Here is a 21,567-nt window from a genome sequence, read left to right on the forward strand (position 1 = left end):
AGAACTTCCATTGAGCAGCTCACCTCTAGAGTCTGCAGTGGCTCTGTGGGATGAGTGTTCTTTACCCATCAGGAAGAACATTTATTTTATGCTTTCACTAGGCATGAAATACATAAAGCTAGCGTGAACAGAAAAATGTCCTACACAAAAAAATGTGGAAGGTAAATGCTGAAATGTGTTTCTTTCTCGTAGCCTCTCTTTGTGACAACTGAGAAAATAAAAGACAAACAACATTGCATGGCCGAAGGGGAAAGGGACAATGGGACAGCATCCATGGATTTTGTGCTGCTGGGAATACGTGATGTCCCCACGCTCCAGTACCTGCTCTTTCTCCTCTTGCTTATGATCTACTCAGTCACCATGATTGGGAACATCCTCATTGTTGTGCTGGTGGTGGCAGACCGGCATCTGCACACCCCCATGTACTTCTTCCTGGGCAATCTGTCCTCCTTGGAGACCTGCTACAGCTCCACCATCCTGCCACGGTTGCTGGCCAGCTTCTTGTCTGGGGACAGCAGCATCTCTGCTCACGGCTGCATGGCTCAGTTCTACTTCTTTGCTTCCCTTGCAACTACTGAGTGTTACCTTCTGGCGGCCATGTCCTACGATCGGTACTTGGCCATATGCCAGCCTCTGCTCTATGCCAGCCTCATGACCTGGAAGGTCTCTTTACACCTGGCAGCTGCATCTTGGCTAGGGGGTTCACTGCTGCTGGTGGTAGTCACAGTGTTCTTATCCCAGTTGCAGTTCTGTGGCCCCAAGGCAATTGACCACTTCTTCTGTGAGTTTACTCCATTGCTGGAGCTTGCCTGCAGTAACACCAAGGTGTTCACGCTCATTGGGTTTGTCTTTGCCTTTCTGGACCTGGTATTTCCTTTCCTGTTCACGCTGGCCTCCTACATGTGCATCATAGCTGCCATCCTGAGGATCCCGTCCAGCACGGGCAGACAGAAGGCCTTCTCTACCTGCTCCTCTCACCTCTCCGTTGTCACTGTTTACTATGGCACCCTCTTTGTTGTCTACATGCTACCTAGAACAGGCCCGCTGAGGCAGCTCAACAAAGTGTTCTCCTTTTTCTACACCATCCTGACGCCCCTGGTCAATCCCCTCATCTACAGCCTGCGGAACAGCGAGGTCAAGGAGGCCATCAGGAAAGTGCTCAGGAAAGCCCTGGCCTGCACCCAGAGCTCATGCTCCCTGGGTGACGCAGGCAAAAGATGCTTCTAGCTCCTTTGGAAGCTCTGGATACCAGCTGGCTCTTCCAAAGCACATGCCACTGAGACCTCTTGTGAAGTGGCAAAGGGAAGAAAGCAAAAGGTCCTTGGAGAGAAATATCATTGTTTAAAAAAAATGTTGAAAATGTCATGGGTTTGCTTTTTCCTTGAAAATAAACACCTTGGTGATCTTATGTGGGGAACTATTGAAGTATCAGGATTGAATAAGGAGCCTTTGCTGCAAGAGGAGGTGGAGAGGCTGGAGTGAGGGGAGCAGTTCCTCTGTCTGAGGGCTGAAACAAGGTCATCGCCTGGATCTCCCCCCACACACACACCTTTTCCTCCCCTGTTCCTGGCAGAAGTGAGCAAGTCCCTGCTCCAGCTTTTCCCTTCTGGCTCCAGCTCAAGCTTCTCTTCTGTCTTCACCCTACATCTTGGACAGAGACCGTGACAGCCGTTCCCTTGCCCCAGTCTCTTCATCCTTGGAGGATCAGGCTTCCCACCTCAGCCCTCCTTCCCCACTAGAAAGCTGTGACCCATTGTACTGGAGCTCATTCTCTTCATGGCAGCCTGTAAGGTGCTGTGCTTTGGACTGGGGACCAAAACCGTGTTGATATCACACCAGATGTGTAGCTATTGCTGAGCAGTGTCTGCACAGCATCGAGACCGTCTCTGTTTCTCACATTGCCCTTAGAGTGAGCAGGTTGAGAGTGCACAAGAAATTGGGAGGGGACACAGCAAGGACAGCTGATCCAAACTTACCAGATCTTCCATGTCATATAGCATCATGCTCAGCAACAAAAATGGAGGGGAGGGCTTTTTTCAGTGGATAGCCATTGCTTGGGGACTGGCTGGGCACCAGTGTACTTGTGGAAGCTGGGGAGTGATTGCTTTGGCATCACTTATTACTTTGGGGTTGGTTTTTTTGGTGGTTTTTTTTTTTTTCTTCTTTTTTTTTTCTTCTTCCTTCTTCTTTCCTATGTGAAATTCTGGGTGCTATAATTTAAGAAGGATGTGAAGGTCCTTGGATGTGTCCCGAGGAGGGCAATGCAGCTGGTGAAAGGGCTGGACACCATGTCCTCTGAGGAGCAGCTAAGGTCTCTGGGATTGTCTAGTTTGGAGAAAAGAAGGCTGAGGGGTGACCTGATTGCTCTCTACAGCTTCCTGAGGAGGGGACATGGAGAGGGAGGTGCCGATCCCTGTGATCCGGTGCCAGGATGCCTGGAATGGTTCGAAGCTGCATCAGAGGAGGTTTAGACTAGACATGAGGAAGCATTTCTTTAGAGAGGGTGGTCAAACACTGGAACAGGCTTCCTAGAAAGGTGGTTAATGCCCCAAGCCTGTCAGTGTTGAAGAGGCATTTGGACAATACCCTTCCTAATAGGCTTTCATTTTTGGTCAGCCCTGAAGTGGTCAGGCAATTGGACTAGATGATGATTGTAGGTGCTTCCAAACTGAAGTATCCTGTCCTGTCCTATCCCATCCTATCCTATCCTATCCTATCCTATCCTATCCTATCCTATCCTATCCCATCCTATCCTATCCTATCCTATCCTATCCCATCCTATCCTATCCTATCCCATCCTATCCATTTATGATGCCACCCTTACTGGCCTCTCCTTCAACCCTCATGCACAAGGGCTGACCCAGCTTGTCCCCTTCCCCATTGAGGAGCTCCATACATCCAAGTAGCCTCTTTACTTTGAGGAAACTTCACTCTGGATCCTCCCAGCCCGTGTCTCCTGAAAGCTCTATCCATCTGTGGTGGTTGGACCGTGGCTAGCCACCAGGTGCCCACCAAGCTGCTCTACTACTCCCCCTCCTCAACAGGGCAGAGGGAGAAAACACACCAAAAAGCTTGTGGGTCAGGATGAGGACAGGAGATCACTCACCAATTACCATCATGGGCAAAACAGACTTAACTCAGGGAGATTAATTTAACTTATTGCCAGTCAAATCAGAATGGGGTAATGAGAAATAAAATCAAATCTTTAAACACCTTCTCTGGAAACCTCCCTTATTCCTGGGCTCAAATTCACTCCCAATTTTCTCTGCCTTTTCCTCCGCAGCAGCACAGGGGTTAGGGAAATGGAGGTCACGGTCAGTTCATCACATGTTGCCTCTGTCACTCCTTCCTCCTCACACTCCTCTTCCCACAGGAGATAGTCCTTCATGAACTTCTCCAACATGGGTCCTTCCCACGGTGCGGGGTGCTCCAGGGGCTGCAGGGCAGATATCTGCTCCACTGTGGTCCTCCATGGGTGGCAGTGGGACAACCTGCATCATTGTGGTCTTCACCATGGGCTGCAAGGGAATCACTGCTGCGGCACTTCAAGCACCTCCTCCCCCTCCTTCTTCACTGACCTTGGTGTCTGCAGAAGTTTTTCTCTCATATAGTCTCACCCCTCTCTTCCAGCTGCTGTTGTGCAGCAGTTGTTTCCCCTTCTTAACTATGTTACTGCAGAGGTGCTATCACCATCACTGTGGTGGGTCCATCTTAGAGCCAGCTGGAACTGGCTCTATCTCACATGATGGGGCAGCTTCTGGCATCTTCTCACAGAAGCCACCCCTGCACACCACCCTCCCCACTACCCATCCCTTGCCATGTAAACCCAATACAAATTCCTAAACATCCTTTATATGATGTACCCTCGACCAATCTAGGATGTCTTAGATCTCAGTGTATGACTGCTGCTTGACGTGTTCAGTGTGGTTTGAACGTTGGAAAATAGATATTGTTGGCCTGGCTTGCACTTCTGACCCTTTAATTTCTTTTTAAATCCTGGAGCTTCTGTGTGTGATCTCGCCTTTGAGGGAGGAAACACAGAAACATAGGCGGGCAGGACTGAAGTGGAGGATTCTGAGAGGAGACCAAAAAGCAAGGAGCAGGACATCAGGACAGCGGGAGAGCAGGCTTTGACCTGCTGGGTGCCCCGCTTGGAAGAATCCCCTGGGATATGGCCCTGAAGAGAAAAAGGGTGCAGAGAGCTGTCTGATGGTTAACGAACTCCTCTTCAAGCTCCAGAATGGTCCACCTGGACATTCAGGAATTCAAGAAAAGGTGGCAGGAGGCTGGCACGGATTAGAACAGAGCTCCTGCCAGAAACCAAGCATGAAGAGGAAGCAGAGAGAAGGTGGAAGGTGGCTGCCTTCCAGCCTCAATGGTTCTGTGGTTCTGTGCTGGAGGGAGTGTTGCCTGTCGTTGGCGTGACGACCTGGTTCAGGAACGGCACGACGACCAACCCCGGGTCGTTCGGTCCATTAGCTCACAGACACCAATGTGGTGGACGGCAAATGGCGTTTATTGGTGGGCAACGGAGCATTATATAGCTTAGGTTTACAACATCACATCCGTCTGCTTACGTCGTAAATTAAATACTATTGGCTATTAAGAGAGGGGTCTTTTCTTTCCGTACAGCGCGACATCTTCCGGCCGCCGGGCCCTAACTACCTACATCTCCCCCCTCCCTATGCATAAGTAAATTAGTTAAAATATAACAATTCTAAGAATAAGGTCTGTCTCTATCGTTATTCTATATTATATGACACTCTTATATGTTATATATTTGAAGAAAAAGATAAGGCACGTTAAACGGGTGGAAGTTAGGGGTAACCGTTAGTAATGGGGTGTAAATTGGGATAATTTCAGGGATAATTGGGGGTAACACTGAGCACACCTTTTTATTATTCTTATATATATATATCTATTCACTATTCTTAAAGCAGTTGCTGGCGTTCTACTAACATAATGTTAACACTCTCTAGTCGGCTTCTAACAAACGACACGATTCTATTCAATAGACAGGGTCCAAAGATCAGTGCCATCATGATCATTGCGATTGGCCCTATCAAGGTAGATATCAGGGTGGTCAGCCATGGTGAGTGGTTAAACCATGATGTAAACCAATCTTGTTGTGTCTCTCGTTCCTTTTTTCGTTTTTCCAATCCCTCTCGCAATTTGGCCATAGTGTCTCTCACTACTCCTGTGTGGTCCGCATATACACAACATTCTTCTTTTAGTGCAGCGCACACCCCTCCTTGCTGTAAGAAAACCAGGTCTAATCCTCTTCGATTTTGTAACACGACTTCCGATAATGATCTGATTGATTGTTCTAGTGCAGTTATTGATTGCTCAATTCTAGCCATGTCCTCGTCTACTGCCACTCTCAGGGCGCTGAATTCTTTGCTCTGTTGTACCAGGGATGTTACTCCTGTGCCTAGTCCTGCACCTCCTATAATCATTAGAGTAGCTATCGTTAGTACTGTAAAGGGTTCCCGTTTTGACAGATGATGTGCTGGGGTAATATATGAGTCGTAGGCATATTCTTCAGGATGGTAAAAGATCTTAGGGATTATGGATGCCTGGACGCAGTATTCTGAGGATTCATCAAATATTTCCAGGGACAAACAAGGTGTAAGTCCAACAGTGGAACAAATCCACTTGGCATTTTTGACCGGTATTAACCACCTTGCAGGGGTTCTGTACCGTGCCTTACCAATACATAGTTGCTTATTGTGCTCTGGGACTTTGCCTATACACATGCCACTTCCCACCACTTGTGTCAGTGTAATGGTTTGTTTTTCTGCGTCCCAAATACATTGGGCTGGATTTATGCCATTTGACTGTAAAGGCATGTCCGTTATTCCTACAGCCTCATAAAAGGGTGGTTTTCTTCCGTAGCATAACCAGCAATGCTCTGTAAGGTTTGGATTAGTTTTGTTCAATACCTGGTAGCTAGCTTGCATCATTTTCCAGAGAGGATTTCCATAAGGGATTTCGGCGGTGGGTGGCGTGGTAGATGTTTTCTGGTTGTTGGTCTTTCTGATAATGTAGTCCTGGCTGCGAATAGCCCGGACCACTCTCTTACCAATTGCTTGGTTGGGGTCTGTTGGCCATGGATCATTTGGGACAACCTCTTTTTTTATGATGATTAAACCACCTCTGTCTGTCCCTGGTTCTGTGTATCTTATTCCCCACATTTTTCCAAGTAACCAGCTGTTTTCTCGGGACTCGGTAACATTTAAGAAGAGGTATTGGCAATTTCCACGTCCTCGCCATGCTTGCGGTGGAATGCACCCATATGGACCCCATTGGACTTTTAGGTATTTGTCTCTACCACTACCCGGTATCCAAGCAGGGGCTATGGTCTCACACCCCCAGTAACTACAGTAATATTGGTTAGGGGAGTTGCAATATGCCTTCCCAGGGTTAGAGCTAGGACACATATAAAATCCTAGGTATTCCCAGCACCGGTCTCTCGGGACAAGCTGACACAGAGAGGTAGTGAAACTTGGCGCACCTGATGTTATTTGAGTTGCGATAATCTGGTGATCCTCAAATCGGAAGAGGGACCATTTAAATGGCTGATGGGGGTGGCCTGATTTTACCTGTTCTATGGTGACAAGCTCTAGGATCAAAATCACACAAAGGCATCGCGGCCCCCCCCTGCGGGGGCTAATTTGTCGTTGTTTGGTTTCTCCCAGCGCGGAATTTCCAGGTTCGGATGGGGTGTTTGTCGGCTTGTCGTCTTCTTTTGCCACCGGGGTGTACGGGTTACGAGGGCGTCCAATAATCCGGTCCTGTGAACAAAAACTCATAGTTTTCATTAGTTTTATTCTGGAGGTCTGGTTTAATAGATTTAAGCGGACACCACTTAACTATTCCATCTTTTTTAACTGCGGCATATCCTCGTCCTGTAAGGACTAATCTCCATCCTTTTTCCCATTCTCCCAGCTCATTTTTAATTATGACTAACGGGCCTTCCTCTAATGCCCGAGTGGCCCAATGTTTTTGGGTGGGACTATTTACCTCTTCTCCCCTGGGGAATTGGTTTAGTGCTAATAAAGCAGTTGCTAGTAAGCGTGCCTGATCTCCTGGGGGAACAGTGTTGGTAAAGCCTTCTGCTTTTGCTAATACCTCTAATTTAGATTTTAAAGTTTGGTTTGCTCGTTCGACTATGGCCTGCCCCGTGCTATTATACGGGATGCCGTGTATTAAGGTAATGCCCCATTTTAGAGCGAATGTTTGGACTGATTTGGATACAAAATTTGGACCGTTGTCTGTTTTGATCTGATTAGGGACGCCAAGCCAAGCCATGGCTGTCAGCCAGTGTTGGATGGTTGCTTTGGAGTCGGTCTTGAGGTGTTGTGTAGCTACAATCATCCCGCTATACGTGTCTACAGTCACCGCTAGCCACGCTCGAGGTTTCAGTAATTGACAGAACGTAAAATCCGTCTGCCACACCTCAGAGGCTTTGAGACCTCTGGGGTTGACTCCACTAGACCATAGAGGTGTTTTTTGACAATGGGGGCACGTGGCTACTATGTGTTTCGCGTCAGTGGCTGAAATTCCACATCTCTTTGCTAGTGCTTTAGCTCCAATGTGGAGGGATTCATGTAGCTGGCGGGCATCTCTTAGCGTCCACAATCCTTTAGCAGCGGCATCTGCTTTGTCGTTACCGGTTTGGAAAAAGCCTTTAATTGGGTCGTGGCTGTTAACGTGGATGACCGATATGGTACCCTTTCGGGAAAAAAGCGCTTCTTCTAGCATTAGAGCTATTATAGATGTCGACACACCGGGTCCTGACATGGCTAAGCAAAGCTTGGCCACGAACATTGAATCGGTTACTATATTGAGATGTTCCATTGGGAACAGTCCGCATGCCAGTACCACTGCCGCCGCTTCCAGCTGTTGAACTGAAAGCGCACGATCGGTCATTTTGATACGGTGCCATTCTCCTTCCGATTGCCATACTGCTGCCGCAGTTGAGGTTACTGAGGATGCGTCTGTGAAGACTGTTGGTCCCGGCTGGGGCCGGTCCATGACCTTCTGTGGAAGGTCGATGTCGACGATTTTCAGCATTTGAGTCCAGGGGGGCTTTCTGGCATGCCGGACTTCTCCGCCAAATCCGACGAGGGCTACAGCTAGATGTTCTGACATTGCTACTGATTGCGTTGGGAGCTGTTTGCGGAAGGGTAGGTATATTGTGGCAGGTTCAATACCTAAATGTCTTAGGGCGAGTTTTCTGCCCTTCATGATGAGGTTACCAAGGCACTCGATTCCTGGGGAGAATGCACGTGATGGTTTTCCCAGGACTACCCATTGTATTGGTTGAGCTTTTTCAGGGGGGCCCTGGGCCAGTGCCCCTACTCCCCCCCCTGCCGTAAAATGTACATATAGATCGAGTGATACATTTGGCTTCCATCTGGCGAGTGAGCTTGACGATATCTGCTGCTCGATAAAGTCAAGAGAGCTCATTGCTTCTGTCGTTAGAGTTTTTTGTTCCCATGGGTTTTTGCCTTTCAGAAGGTCGTATAGGGGGGACATGGTTTCTGGAGGGACCAGGACGATATTGCGGAGCCATTGCAAGGATCCTACTAACTGCTGCATGTCGTGGAGCGTCTTGATGTCCCGACGGATTTTCATTTGGGGAGGGGTTATGTAGGAGTTCGTGATGTTTACTCCTAAAAAACTTACACATGGTCCTTTTTTAATTTTTGCAGTCGCGATTTCGAATCCGTTTGTTTTTAGAGTGTCTGAAACTGTCGACACCAGCTGGTCTACCTGACTCCCTGACGGTGCGGCGATCAAAATATCATCCATATATTGAATGATAGTTGCTGTCGGGTCGCTGTGTCGAACCGGTGCCAGTGCCCGATCTACCGTTATTTGGCAGATAGTAGGCGAGTTAATCATTCCTTGGGGTAGTACTTTCCACTGGAAGCGTAAATTGGGGCGTTGGCTATTTGGGAATACGACGGAAAAGGCAAATCGTTCTCTATCCTCCTCATGCAGGGGTATCGAAAAGAAACAGTCTTTAATGTCGAGAACAGCGCAAGGCTGTCCCTCTGGTATCATAGAGTTCATAGGTAACAGCGTTTGGACGGGACCCATTGGTTGAATTTTCTCGTTTACCTTACGTAGGTCATGGAGGAGGCGAAATCCCTCACCCGATCGTTTGGGTATTACAAAGACTGGGGTGTTCCATGGGCTAGTAGAAGGCTCTATATGGCCTCGCTGTAGTTCGCGGTCGATTAGCTCAAGAAGAGCATCCATTCGAGGCTTTGACAGGGGCCACTGCTCGACCCACACTGGGTCGGATGATTTCCACGTCAGTCTGATTGGCAGAAGTGGGTGTGTAGCAGTGGCCCTTATGGTAAATTTGTCACCCTGGCTTCTAATAGAGCCAGAGCGTCCCTCCCCAACAGGGGTGGGACTCCTGACATGACATATGGGAAAAGGTTGATGGTTTTCTCTGGTCCTTTTTCTGTGTGAAGCGTAATTGCTATTAATTGGGCGCTTCTCCGAGCTCGAGTTAATCCTCCGACTCCACCTACCAAGGGGGCATCTTCCAATTTCCAGTGTGGGGGCCAGTTCGTTTCGGGGATAACGGTAACATCTGCTCCAGTATCGATCAAAAAGGGGACGCTAATGGTGGTGCCATCTAAGGTATTGTAGAGGGAGCAGATTCCCCATATCACTGGCGGGTTATCACACCTTACTGTCAGGGCCACCCTGGGGTCTCGCCCCCGAGGGGTGGTAGTTGCTGTCCCTGAGGCAGGGACGGGTTCGGCTGGATCGTCGGTTGAACCATAAAGTCGGTCGCCCGTCGAGGGGGCAGTGGATTCGGGAGCGCTTCGCCCCACTCGGGGTTGGCATAATTGGGCCGCCTTATGTCCCAAGTGGGAGAGGGCTGTGTGCGGCCCGGGTGCCCCCTCCCCTTTGCGTTTCCCTGGCGTTTAGATCTGCATTCCCTGGCGAAATGCCCTTTCTTTCCACAAGCCCAACACGGTCCTCTGGGTCGATTTTGACGCGGGGCGGGCAGCGTTGACGGGTCCCTAAGCCAAGGGCAGTTTGCTACGATGTGGCCTGCCTGGCCACATTTAGAACATACCATCATAGTGGCTATTGCGGTGCGAACGGCAACTTGAATCGGGGCTAGATGTTCTTCATTCGCGACACGTTTAATCATGTCCGCGATAGTTGATCCCGCTGGCAGGGACCGTAAGATTTCTTTGGCTTTCGAATTACACTGTTGACGTAAGCAGTCTGCAAGGACCGGGCCTTTTGCTTCCACAGGCAGGGTCGAGGAGTCGATCGCTGCCTGGAGGCGATCTACAAATTGTGTAAAACTCTCACTTTCATTTTGTTTTATTGTGGACCATGGCGATGGCTTGGCGACAACTCTGGAGGCTACACGGATAGCTTCTCTGGCCGCACGAGTAGTTGTCATAACTTCGTGGGCCCGCAAGCCCTGGGCTTGCGCATGGGGGGTAATCATTGTTGGGTCTGTACCCATTAGCCGCTGTAGGCTGGAGCCGTGTAGTGGATGGTCCGCCCCGGTTATTCGGGCTAGTTGCCTCGTGCAGTTGTCCTCCCATTCTTGTTTAAAAACAATCATTCCTGCCCCGTCAAAGATCAGTCTGCAAGTCTGTTTTATATCGAATGGGAGCATGTCATCTCCTCCGAAAATTCCGTCTATCAGGGTGGAAACCAAGGCAGAATTGAGCCCTTTATCTGCGATTGCTTTAACAATTGTTTGTATATCCTTAGGATTTATTGGCGAGTGGACCCTTTGACCCCCATCCGTCACCCGGACTGGGAATGCTAGCGCGGCCGATGGGGCCCAGTCGGCGCATGCGGTCTTTATTTTTCTCCAGTCCGTGAGAGGGATCTCTCCCCCTCCTGGTTCCTCTTTAATTTGGATAGGAATATTTTGGCCCTTAACTCTGTTTATCTTCGTTTCCTTCTCCTCTAAGTTCGAATCACTTGTAAGCCACTCGTCCCAGGAAGTGTCTGATCCGGAGTCGGAACTCGACTGACTGGTCACTTCCGGGTTCCGGTACCTTTTTGTCGGGCTCCGGCCCCGCCCACTTCCCTTGTGGGTGGGTCGTTCCCGCCATCTTGGCCCGCCTCGCCTTCTGACCGACAGGGTGTTTGCCCTATGAGGGCATTTCTTTCGAAAGCCGCTCTGACTGGGTTTCCGTCCCTTATTCACGCCCCCCTTCTCTCCCCGGTCGTCCCCGCTGCTTTTCTCCTCCTCGTTCTCCTCCCCTTCTTGTTCGTGTGCGCTTGTTGATTTTAGCGCTTCCTCCCTGTTCCCGCCCGAGGCATTCTCGCCCTGCCCTTCTTCTTTGTGCTCGGCGCCATCTTGGGGCGCGTAGGGCGGTGGCGTAGTCCAGATTTCTTTAGATTCTGATTTTTCTGCGGTGCTTCTGGCCTCCTCGGCTAGCGCACCCCAGAAGGATTTAGCTCGTTTCTGTCCTTCCGTAAGCGGGTCGGGGTTTGGGGATTGAGGGGACGTGTCGCCCTCTTGCAGATCTTTAGGCTTAGCAGAATCATCAGCGTCTGGGGGGAGCAAAGTCTGTGTGGCTGCCCCGACTCCTAATTTCGGAGTAGCCAGCAGACAGTTCTTTGCTGCCCTCCAGGTCTCCTGCTCTTGTATAGCTTTCTGCAGGGCGTGTACCACTTTTCCCCATGATTTAAGGTTTTTCCCACGACCCGAGGACATCGTCTCCTCGGCTAACGCTCTAGTGCACTTCTCCCACACTTCAGGGTGGAGAATATCCACCGGCTGGTCAATGACCCCAATTTGTAAAAGTCTCGCAACTGCGAGAGTAAAATCTTTAGGTCTACAATCAATCCCCCACTGTTTATGTAATTGAGATACGACCTTCACAAGGGCTTCCATCCTCCTTGTTGGTCCGGGAGCGTCCTCCCCGCCGGGCTGGTCCTGCCGCTCCGGCCACCGTTCACCCGATTCCAGGCGAGTGCTTCCCGGGTTTCGGCACCACTTGTTGCCTGTCGTTGGCGTGACGACCTGGTTCAGGAACGGCACGACGACCAACCCCGGGTCGTTCGGTCCATTAGCTCACAGACACCAATGTGGTGGACGGCAAATGGCGTTTATTGGTGGGCAACGGAGCATTATATAGCTTAGGTTTACAACATCACATCCGTCTGCTTACGTCGTAAATTAAATACTATTGGCTATTAAGAGAGGGGTCTTATCTTTCCGTACAGCGCGACATCTTCCGGCCGCCGGGCCCTAACTACCTACAAGGGAGCCATTTGCACATGTGTCTGTCTGTACGTGGGGGAGCTGGGGGGGGACAAGGAGATCCTGGAGCCAACGCCCAGACAGCTGGAGGACCTAAGACTAGCTTCTGGAGACATCCTAACTGTTTGAGTGTCTGTATACGTATGTATTTTCCCGCAACATAGCCTACCATACAAACACCCAACCCTCATTTACCCTTTCTCCACTGTGGAGGGTTGACCCTGGCTGGACGCCAGGTGCCCACCAAAGCCACTCTGTCACTCCCCCTCCTCACCTGGACAGGGGAGAGAAAATATAACAAAAGGCTCATGGGTTGAGATACGAACAGGGAGAGATCATTAAACAATTATCTTCACAGTCAAAGCAGGCTCAACTTGGGAAAATTAATTGGATTTATGACCAATAAAAACAGAGACGAGTAAATGCTGGGTTTGTAATCTTGTGTGCTGTTTTGGAGATTGTGTTCATGATAATTCCTTCCTGGGTCTATAGAGCCCTGAAACTCCTCATGCTCTTATCTTGGGAAAGATTTGGCCATCATGGTCAGCTATCTGCAATAGGCATTAATTAGCAGATGACCAAATGGAGATTCAGTCAAGGGAACCCTGAGAAACACACCCAGGATTACTCAGCATCAGAGCCACCTTGCCATTGCCTTTGCCTACCTGTCATCCCTGCCTCCACTTGCCTGCTCTAACCAGCCCCAGAGTTGCTTTGTCAGGGATGGCCCTCAGGGGGACCCATTAATGCTCCAAGAAACTGTGGAGTTTGCATCGGACTGTGACTTCTGGAGAGGTTTCATCAGCTTCCTCTCAGGGCCTGAGCTTCATGGACTCATCCCCAAACCCACCAGAGGGGTCATTAACATGCCGCCTTGGGCTGGGCCTCTGCTGCTGAGCTGCTCCAGGCTCCTGGGATGGAGGGAGCTCGTGGCAAGTGGGCTGTGCTGCAGAGAGACATCTCTGGCCAGGAGCAGCTTCTCTGCAGAGCCCAGCAGGGCTGAGGGCTCTGCCTGCAGGCACCGAGGGGAGAACAGCGAGGCAGAGAGAGCTTAAAGGCATTTGGAAATGGGAGGCTTGCTGAGAGCTCAGGGAAGGAGAAATCTTCAGAGCCCTTGACACAGTAAGTCTCTGGGTGCAGGGCAATGCCGATGCGGTTCCTGGAGGCATCTCCTCAAGCTGGCAGAGCCCACAGCTCCTGGGATCTGCCAGGTGGACTCCCTGTGCAGAGGCAAGTTTGAGTGGCTGGGAATGCAGGTGTGCAGGCAGGGGTGCCCAGTTGTGTCCTTCAGAGCAGGGTCCCTGCAGCCCAGGGGCTGTGTGCCAGGGCAGGGACTCTGCCGCCTGCCAGGGTCACGTTTTTCAGGGCACCTGATAAAGTCACTTCACCCTTTCCTCTGCCTACACAAAGCATTCACATCACCTTTGTGGTCTCTTCAGGGTTGATCTGCTCTTCCCCTTAAGACCTGCCAACACAGAGGTGCCCCTGGGCAGGGCCCTGCTGCCAGGAGGGGTCTGCAGGGCAGAGGTGAGCACACAGAGGGTGGGATGGGCTCTGTGAGCAGGGACAGGGAGGAGAGGTGTGGGCAGAGCACCAGCTCCTGGCAGGGACAGCTCCAGGCAGCAGAGACATGGGCAGGGAGTGGGAGGAAACTGCAGCCAAGCCCTGGGCTAGGCTGCCTTCAGGCTGCTCTCTTGTGGTCCCTCACTCCAGATGTCTGCTGGGCGTTGTCTGCTGAGCAATGAGCTGACTCTGCCTTTAGGACATCCCATCTTCAGGACATCTGACTGTCTGCTTTGCCTGTGCTGCTGGGCTTGGGAGCTGCCCCAGAAGGGCATGGCTGTGCTGTAGGATCCCAGGGAGTGCTGAGCTTTCCCTTGGAGGTCAGTTCTCTCCTCAGAGGCCTTTGCTTCTCTCTGAGAGGGGCTGTGTCCTTCTCTCTCCATCACAACTCCACCTCTGGGCTGGGAAAAAGAACAGTTTGCAGATTTACCCTTTGAAACAGGACTCCTCTGCTCTTTTCAGAGTCTTGTTTTCTTCTATTTTTTAGAGAGTAATTTATGTTTGTTATCTTCTGCAAGGCAAAGGAATCAAAACCATGGGGTATTTCATTAGCAGTCTAATGGACACTGCAGCTCTTGTGACTCTGCACTAAGCTACACAGACCTGAGCCTTTTTGCCTGAACTGTCTCAAGACTCTTCCTATTTTCCATGATAAAATGTGTATTTCTGCCCCTCAGAGGAAAAATCCCCAGATGTGATGGTCGAAAATAAAAAACACAGACAACATTCCTATGAGGACATGCTAAGCTTCTCTTGTGTATCCTGCACTTTTCCAAATCATGAGTACAGAGATTTAATTTTTCCATTGAAGGTGGACTAAATCTGACATCAGTGGTGAACACTGTAGCTGTCACAAACCAGCTCCATGTCCCCACTGCAGCTGAGCACAGCTGACTCCTCAGCTCCTCACAACACACTCAGTCAGCACAAACAAGAGAAGGGAAAGGCATTTCAGTGGTGGGTGTTTCTGTCAAAAATGGAATGGATTTGCTCAGAGGAAGATGTCCTAACTTTTCCCTGTCCTTTGCTTTTTTCAACCAGCCCAAGCTGCTGGGCTTCGGAGCTGCCCCAGAAGGGCACGGCACGGTAGAGTGCAGAGATTAACTTTTCCATTAGATGTGGATTACATCTGACATCAGTTGTCAACATTGGAGGTGTCACAAACCAGCTCCATGTACCCACTGCAGCTGAGCACAGCTGACTCCTCAGCTCCTCACAACACACTCAGCCAGCACAAACCAGAGAAGGGAAAGGCATTTCAGTTGGGGGGTGTTTATATGAGAAATGGAGTGGCTTTGCTCAGAGGAAGATGTCCTAATTTTCCCTGTCCTTTCTTTTTTCAACCAGCCCCCTTTGCCAAGGAACCACAAATGTCCAACAGCAGTTCCATCACCCAGTTCCTCCTCCTGGCATTCACAGACACACGGGAGCTGCAGCTCTTGCACTTCTGGCTCTTCCTGGGCATCTACCTGGCTGCTCTCCTGGCCAATGGCCTCATCATCACTGCCATAGCCTGCGACCACCACCTCCACACCCCCATGTACTTCTTCCTCCTCAACCTCTCCCTCCTCGACCTGGGCTCCATCTCCACCACTGTCCCTAAAGCTATGGACAACTCACTCTGGGACACCAGGGCCATCTCCTACACAGGATGTGCTGCACAGGTCTTTCTCTTTTACTTTCTGATGTCAGCAGAATATTCCCTCCTCACCGTCATGGCCTATGACCGCTACGTTGCCATCTGCCAACCCCTGCACTATGGGACCCTGCTGGGCAGCAGAGCTTGTGTCCACATGGCAGCAGCTGCCTGGGGCACTGGGTTTCTCTATGCTGTGCTGCACACGGCCAATACATTTTCTATACCACTCTGCCAGGGCAATGCCCTGGACCAGTTCTTCTGTGAAGTTCCCCAGATCCTCAAGCTCTCCTGCTCAGATGCCTACCTCAGGGAGGTTTGGCTTCTTATGTTAAGTTCTTTTTTAGGTTTTGGGTGTTTTGTTTTCATTGTGGTGTCCTATGTGCAGATCTTCAGGGCCGTGCTGAGGATCCCCTCTGAGCAGGGATGGCACAAAGCCTTTTCCATGTGCCTCCCTCACCTGGCTGTGGTCTCCCTGTTTATCAGCACTGGTATGTTTGCCTACCTGAAGTTCCCCTCCATCTCCTCCCCATCCCTGGACCTGGTGGTGGCAGTTCTGTACTCGGTGGTGCCTCCTGCAGTGAACCCCCTCATCTACAGCATGAGGAACCAGGAGCTCAAGGGTGCACTTCGGAAACTGACGACTAGAGGTTTTTCAGAAGCAATATACTGCCCATGTCCTTCTACATGTCACTTGTAACAGAATTCATGGCAGGCCCAGTCTCCTTTTATGTGTTTTGTCACTGTTAATGTCATTGTTGATTTATTTTATTTTTCTTTTTTTCACTTGTAATAATGTTGTCCACAAAGAAGTTTCATTATTCATACCATTGCTAATTCATTATCTACCTGTCTGGTTTTTACCTGGAGGCAGGGTAAATTAATTTCCATACCCTCTGTGCATTGCAACATCAAAAAGGACCCTGCAGTGACATTTCTGACTGAGATTTTCCTCCGAGACCTTCTCTGGAGCTGCAGAGGCACAGCAGATCTCTGACACAGCTGGCCTCTGTAACAGCATTTCCACCAGGAAAGGCAATCTCCTCAGGGCACTGCCCAAAGGCTTACGTCTTTTTCCAGTCTTGCTCTCAAGACCATGCCCAAGGAAGAGACTCTGGAGAAAACTGTTGCTTTGCTTGTTTCTCCATGGGCGCAGAGGGATGAGATGAGGGTCCCAGTGTGCTCTTCCAGGGACTGAGGAATGGCTCAGGTGTTCCTTGTGGGTGGACAGCACCCACACAGATGCTGAATGGACTCCAACTAAGCTGCCTGGGGCTCGACAGCCTGTGGTAGGGCTGATGGCAGAGGAGTGTTTCTCTGGAAGGAATGAGGAGCTGCCAGGAGAGCCCAGGGGATCTGCAGGGACAGCATGTGCCAGGAGGTCAGCAGGGAATGGAGCCCACTGAGCACGAGCCTGTGCAAGGTGAAGTGCCCCAGAGATCGAGTGCTAAATGTGGGTGTGAACCACCAAGTGAGGGTTCTGCAAGGCCTGGGACACAGCAGGCACAGGGCAAGGAGCCTGGTGAGTGGTTCGTTTTCCCATCAGTGGACTGCCATAGACTGGATGCGGTGCAGCACCCAAACACATCTCATGGCTTTGGCAATAAGGCAGGTCACCTCTGAGCAGCCTCCATGGCCACATAAGAGCCTCTGTGGGAGGCAGTCAGTGGCAGTGATGTCCCTGAGCTGGGTCTGCCTCCCAGCCTGACCAGCGTGTCCCTTGCAGAGTCCCCCTGTGACCCCAGGCCCCACAGCCCACTTGCTCTGCAGAGCAGCTCCACCAGCTCAAGGGCTGTGGAGAGCATGGGCAGGGGGTGTAGGAATGGCTGGCCAGGCCAGCACAGATGTGCCCACCTTGTCGAAAGGCTCTGTGGGGAGATGGGATGTCCTGGGAGAAGAGCAGGGCACCATGTGTGTGCAGGGCAGACATGGAAAGAGAAAGCCTTGGCTGCGGGTGCCAGCTTGGGGCAGGCTGCCCTGCCACTGGGGCAGCGGGAGCTGCCAGAGGAGCCCCAGGGCCAGGACTCTGTGCTGTCCTGGGGAGCGGGACTGGCAGGGGGGCTGCAGGCTGCCTGGCGTGGAGATCTCCTCAGCATGCCAGCCAGAGAGACACTGTCACTCGCCTCCATCTTCTCCATTTCCTGCTGAGGGACCAGCACAGACTGGGATGCTCTGCTCACCTGGGGAGAGGGCAGGGGAGTGGTGAGAGCTGGGAAGGGGCTGGGATGTCTGGGCTGGGAAGTGCCAGCGAGAGGGAAACACCGGTGTCCACCTCAGCTGCGTGAGTGTGCAGGGTGGGGGCACACAGCAGTGTCCTCGCACAGCCAGGCCTCCTGGCAGAGCCATGAAGCACCAGCAGAGCAGGACCTGCTCTGTGCCCATGTGTGCTGGGCACCCCGGGAAAGCTGCCCCGGGGTCATTGTCACACAGCAGCCAAGAACAACCACCATTGCCAGCACTGGCCTCCCACCCCAGCTCAGAGGGGTTGTTTGTGCCTCCACGGAGGGACACCGAGTGACCAGGTCACAAGTCCATCTTGGCATCGTACAGACGAGTCGTAAGCATGCACATGGTGTGCGTGTGGTGGGAGGAACCTGAGTGAGCACAAATGCCCACAGCTGTTCCTGGGGACACCATGAAGGTGCGTGGGACACACAGTGTCCCCAGGTCACTTGACTTAGAGAGTAACGTCCCCTGGGAAACCACCTGCATGCAGCACTGGGGTGGGCTTCCTTGAACCCAGGTCCCCGTGTCCATTCCTCCTGCCTTGGGGCACCTCAGGCGAGTGCAGAGCAGGGCGATACAGCGCAGGGCTGAGGTGCCTCCCAGCCTCCTGACATGGCAACAGGAGCCCAGCGAGACACTGTGACTGCTGCCATGCACTGCCTCTGCGTCTGCAAGGGAAGGACTCGTGTCTCTGAACACCCCATGTGCATGAGGAGCGCATGAGGACAGACAGCTCAGGTGTGGGCACCTCACAGGGCCAAACCTGCTGAACCTTGTCAAACCACTGTTGAATGCACTTTGTTAAATTCCAGCCAACTTATGGAACTCTGTCAAATTATTATTTTATCTCAAGACAGCTTATTGCTGCTTCTGTCTTTTGAGTAAGGTGCATACATACGCTTTCCTGGGCAGGGGAGTTTTTGGGGGTAGGCATGGGGTTTTTGTACAACACACTATTTTTTTTTTTTAATGCTATAGCTTCACACATGCTAATTAATATATTCCCTGCCATTGAAATAAAAAAAAAAGAAATGAAGAAGATAAGAAAAACATCTAAAGAAAAGAAAATGTGTCAACACACTTCTCATTTTTTACAATTCCTCCTAGTTTTCTTTTCTTCTAATATTCTGATCTTCTATGGGATGTGCTGGTTTTTTTTCCTTTTTTGAAAAGGAACTTGTTTTCCAGAACTGGGGTTACTTGTAGGACACAAATGCCTTCAGTCTCAGGGACACAGAAGCTCGGTGCCAGTGTCGATGCCCTGGGACCCCTTGCCCAGCCTCCACCTGCAGCTCCCCAGGGTCTCTGCTCTCCCACAGCTCCTCTCTGACAGCTGCCAGTCCCAGGCAAGCCCCTCAGCTACACTGGGGCCCCTACAAGTGGCCGTGGGTGGTTTTGGTCAGACAGCTGAGATCTGCCTGGAAAGGTGAACAACGGGTTTAGACATTCAAAGAGATGTCAGCACATTTTTATCAGCTGAAACATTTGAGTACTTTTCATGAAATGACAATGTTTCCCCACCGTGCCCGCAATGGGGATTTCCAAGAATTGCATTAATCATGGGAGAAGAAATACTGATCTTTGCTCATTCTTGCCTTACCACTACTCTATTTCACTGTGTGTTTAACCTCCCTCCCCTTCCAGGTGTTGCAGCTCTCCTGGTTAAAGGACCGTGTCTAAGGGCATCTTTTCCTCAAAGTAAGTGGACATAGGCCCTTCCCATGGCTCTCCAGGCTTCCCCCTCCCCTTGCTTTTTGGTCATTCAGATTTCTCCCAACCATCCGGTGGCTGCTTTGAGCTTCAGGGAGTTAGAAACTTTCCCTTTCTTTCAGAGGTCTTATTATCTCTTTAATCAACTCCTGAATTGTATTTCATCTCTCCTTTCCTATCTGTCTAAATCATTTCTTGTATGACTATGCCTTGTGGAAGGTGGACATCACTAGGTGCAGCTTGGCCATGGCATACAGTGCGGGAGAGTGTTTTCATAGAAGCATAGAATCATAGAATGATTTGAGTTGGAAGGGACCTCAAAGATCAGACGCCCTTCACTAGGCCTCGTTTCCCGAAGCCCCATCCAACCTGGCCTTGAAGACTTCCAGGGATGGGGCATCCACAGCTTCTCTGGGCAACCTGTGCCAGTGCCTCACCACCCTCACAGGGAAGAATTTCTTCCTAATATCTACCCTCTTTTAGTTTAAACACATTACCCCTTGTCCTACCACTACACTCCCTGGGAAACAGTCCCTCCCAAGCCTTCCTTTAGGCCACCTTTAGGTACTGGAAGGCTGCAATAAGGTCTCCTCAGAGCCTTCTCTTCTCCAGGCTGAACAACCCCAACTCTCTCAGCCTGTCTTCACAGGAGAGGTGTTCCAGCCCTCTGATTATCTTTATGATGTCCTCTGGACTCACTCCAACAGCTCCATGTCTTTCTTGTACTGAGGACGGCAGAGCTGAACACAGTACTCTACGTGGGCTCTCACCAGAGCAGAGGGGCAGAATCATCTCCCTTGACCTGCTGGCCATGGTTCTTTTGATGCAGCCCAGGATACAGTTGGATTGCTGGGCTGCAAGTGCACACTGACAGCTCATGTCCAGTTTTTCATCAACCAGTACCCTCACGTCCTGCTGCACAGGGCTGCTCTCAATCCCTTCATCGCCCAGAAGATATTGATACCAGGGGCTGCCTGACCCAGGTGTCGGACCTTGTACTTGGCCTTGCTGAATTTCATGAGGATCACATGGGCCCACTTCTCGAGCTTGTTCAGGTCCCTCTGAATGCCATCCCATCCCTCAGGCATGTCAAATGCACCACACAGCTTGGTGTCACCTGCACATTTGCTAAGAGTGCACTCATGTTGGACCTGAAACCTTCAAAAGACAGAGATAGCACCAACTCCCTGGGAAACCTTCTCATCGCTCATTGGCCCCCATGCTCCCATCATGCATTCACAACAGTGAAGCACCTGTCTCTGCCTGATTCCCTCCTGGTGGGTGTCTGAAGGCTCTCTATGGTCTCCCCAAAGCCACCTTTTCTCCTGACCGAACAAACCCAGCTGCCTCACCCTCCCAGAGTAAGAAAATTGACCTTAGACATGCATGCTAGAGATGTGTCAGTCCCTGCAGTCCTGCTGGATTCTCTTGCATCTGCAAAGGACTTCAGGGTTGTGAGAATATCATCACCTACCTGCCTTCCTACATCGGTCACTCTCACTTGTGCATGTCATCATGATGTTATGCACAGACGTTGCAGGCTCTGAGGAGAGCCCAACCTGAACAAGCCGTCATTCACAATTGAACTTTGAAGTTAAAATGTTTCAGGCTCACAAGACAACATTACATCACTAGGAGAGGCTGGCTCTGGGGATGCCATGCTTGGTGCTCACCCCCCCCCCAGGAGCAATTTAAGAATCACAAGAAGGAAATCAAGATTCACAGAAGCTACAACCAGAAGCAACAGAAACACCAAGGCATTCAGGCCAGAAGGGACCTTGCGGGTACTCCAGACCAACCTCCCACTCACTTCAGGATGAACAGTAAATTCCCACCATGTTCCTCAGGGCTTTCTTCAACAGTGTCCTGAAAACGTTTCCTGGAGATTTTGTCTGAGATCATTGGGGGCCTCCTGGAACTCTCTGAGGAAGCTGCGGGTGCCTTTTGCTGCCAGGTCAGGAGAGTCACAGGATTCCTTCACTCCCAGCAAGCTGCTTGTAACATCCAGAAGCTTCTAACAAACTCTGTCCATCGACCTTGATCAAAAGGTGCATTGCTGAGAGGCTGATGAAGCTTTTCTGGCCTTTGGACTATTACCCCCTGCTGCTCTTCCATGTAGGAACCAATGATGCATCCAAACTGGGAAAGTATTGAGCAT

The 21,567-nt window shown here is 50.8% G+C and overlaps 1 protein-coding gene across 1 annotated transcript; it reads left to right on the forward strand.

Annotated features, from left to right (window-relative positions):
- Positions 1 to 237: 237 nt before the first annotated feature.
- LOC129200042 (olfactory receptor 1013-like) lies at positions 238 to 1,227 on the forward strand. The gene has a single exon (XM_054811297.1). It carries the CDS (start codon positions 238 to 240, stop codon positions 1,225 to 1,227), a length of 990 nt encoding a protein of 329 aa, XP_054667272.1.
- Positions 1,228 to 21,567: the final 20,340 nt, after the last annotated feature.

This window comes from Grus americana (genome assembly GCF_028858705.1).
Source record: "Grus americana isolate bGruAme1 chromosome 27 unlocalized genomic scaffold, bGruAme1.mat SUPER_27_unloc_1, whole genome shotgun sequence".
In the NCBI taxonomy this organism is placed as follows: Eukaryota; Metazoa; Chordata; class Aves; order Gruiformes; family Gruidae; genus Grus; species Grus americana.

What these genes read in the sequence shown, in the direction of transcription:
- LOC129200042 (XM_054811297.1), top strand. Translation starts at nt 238, where the DNA reads ATGGCCGAAGGGGAAAGGGACAATGGGACAGCATCCATGGATTTTGTG.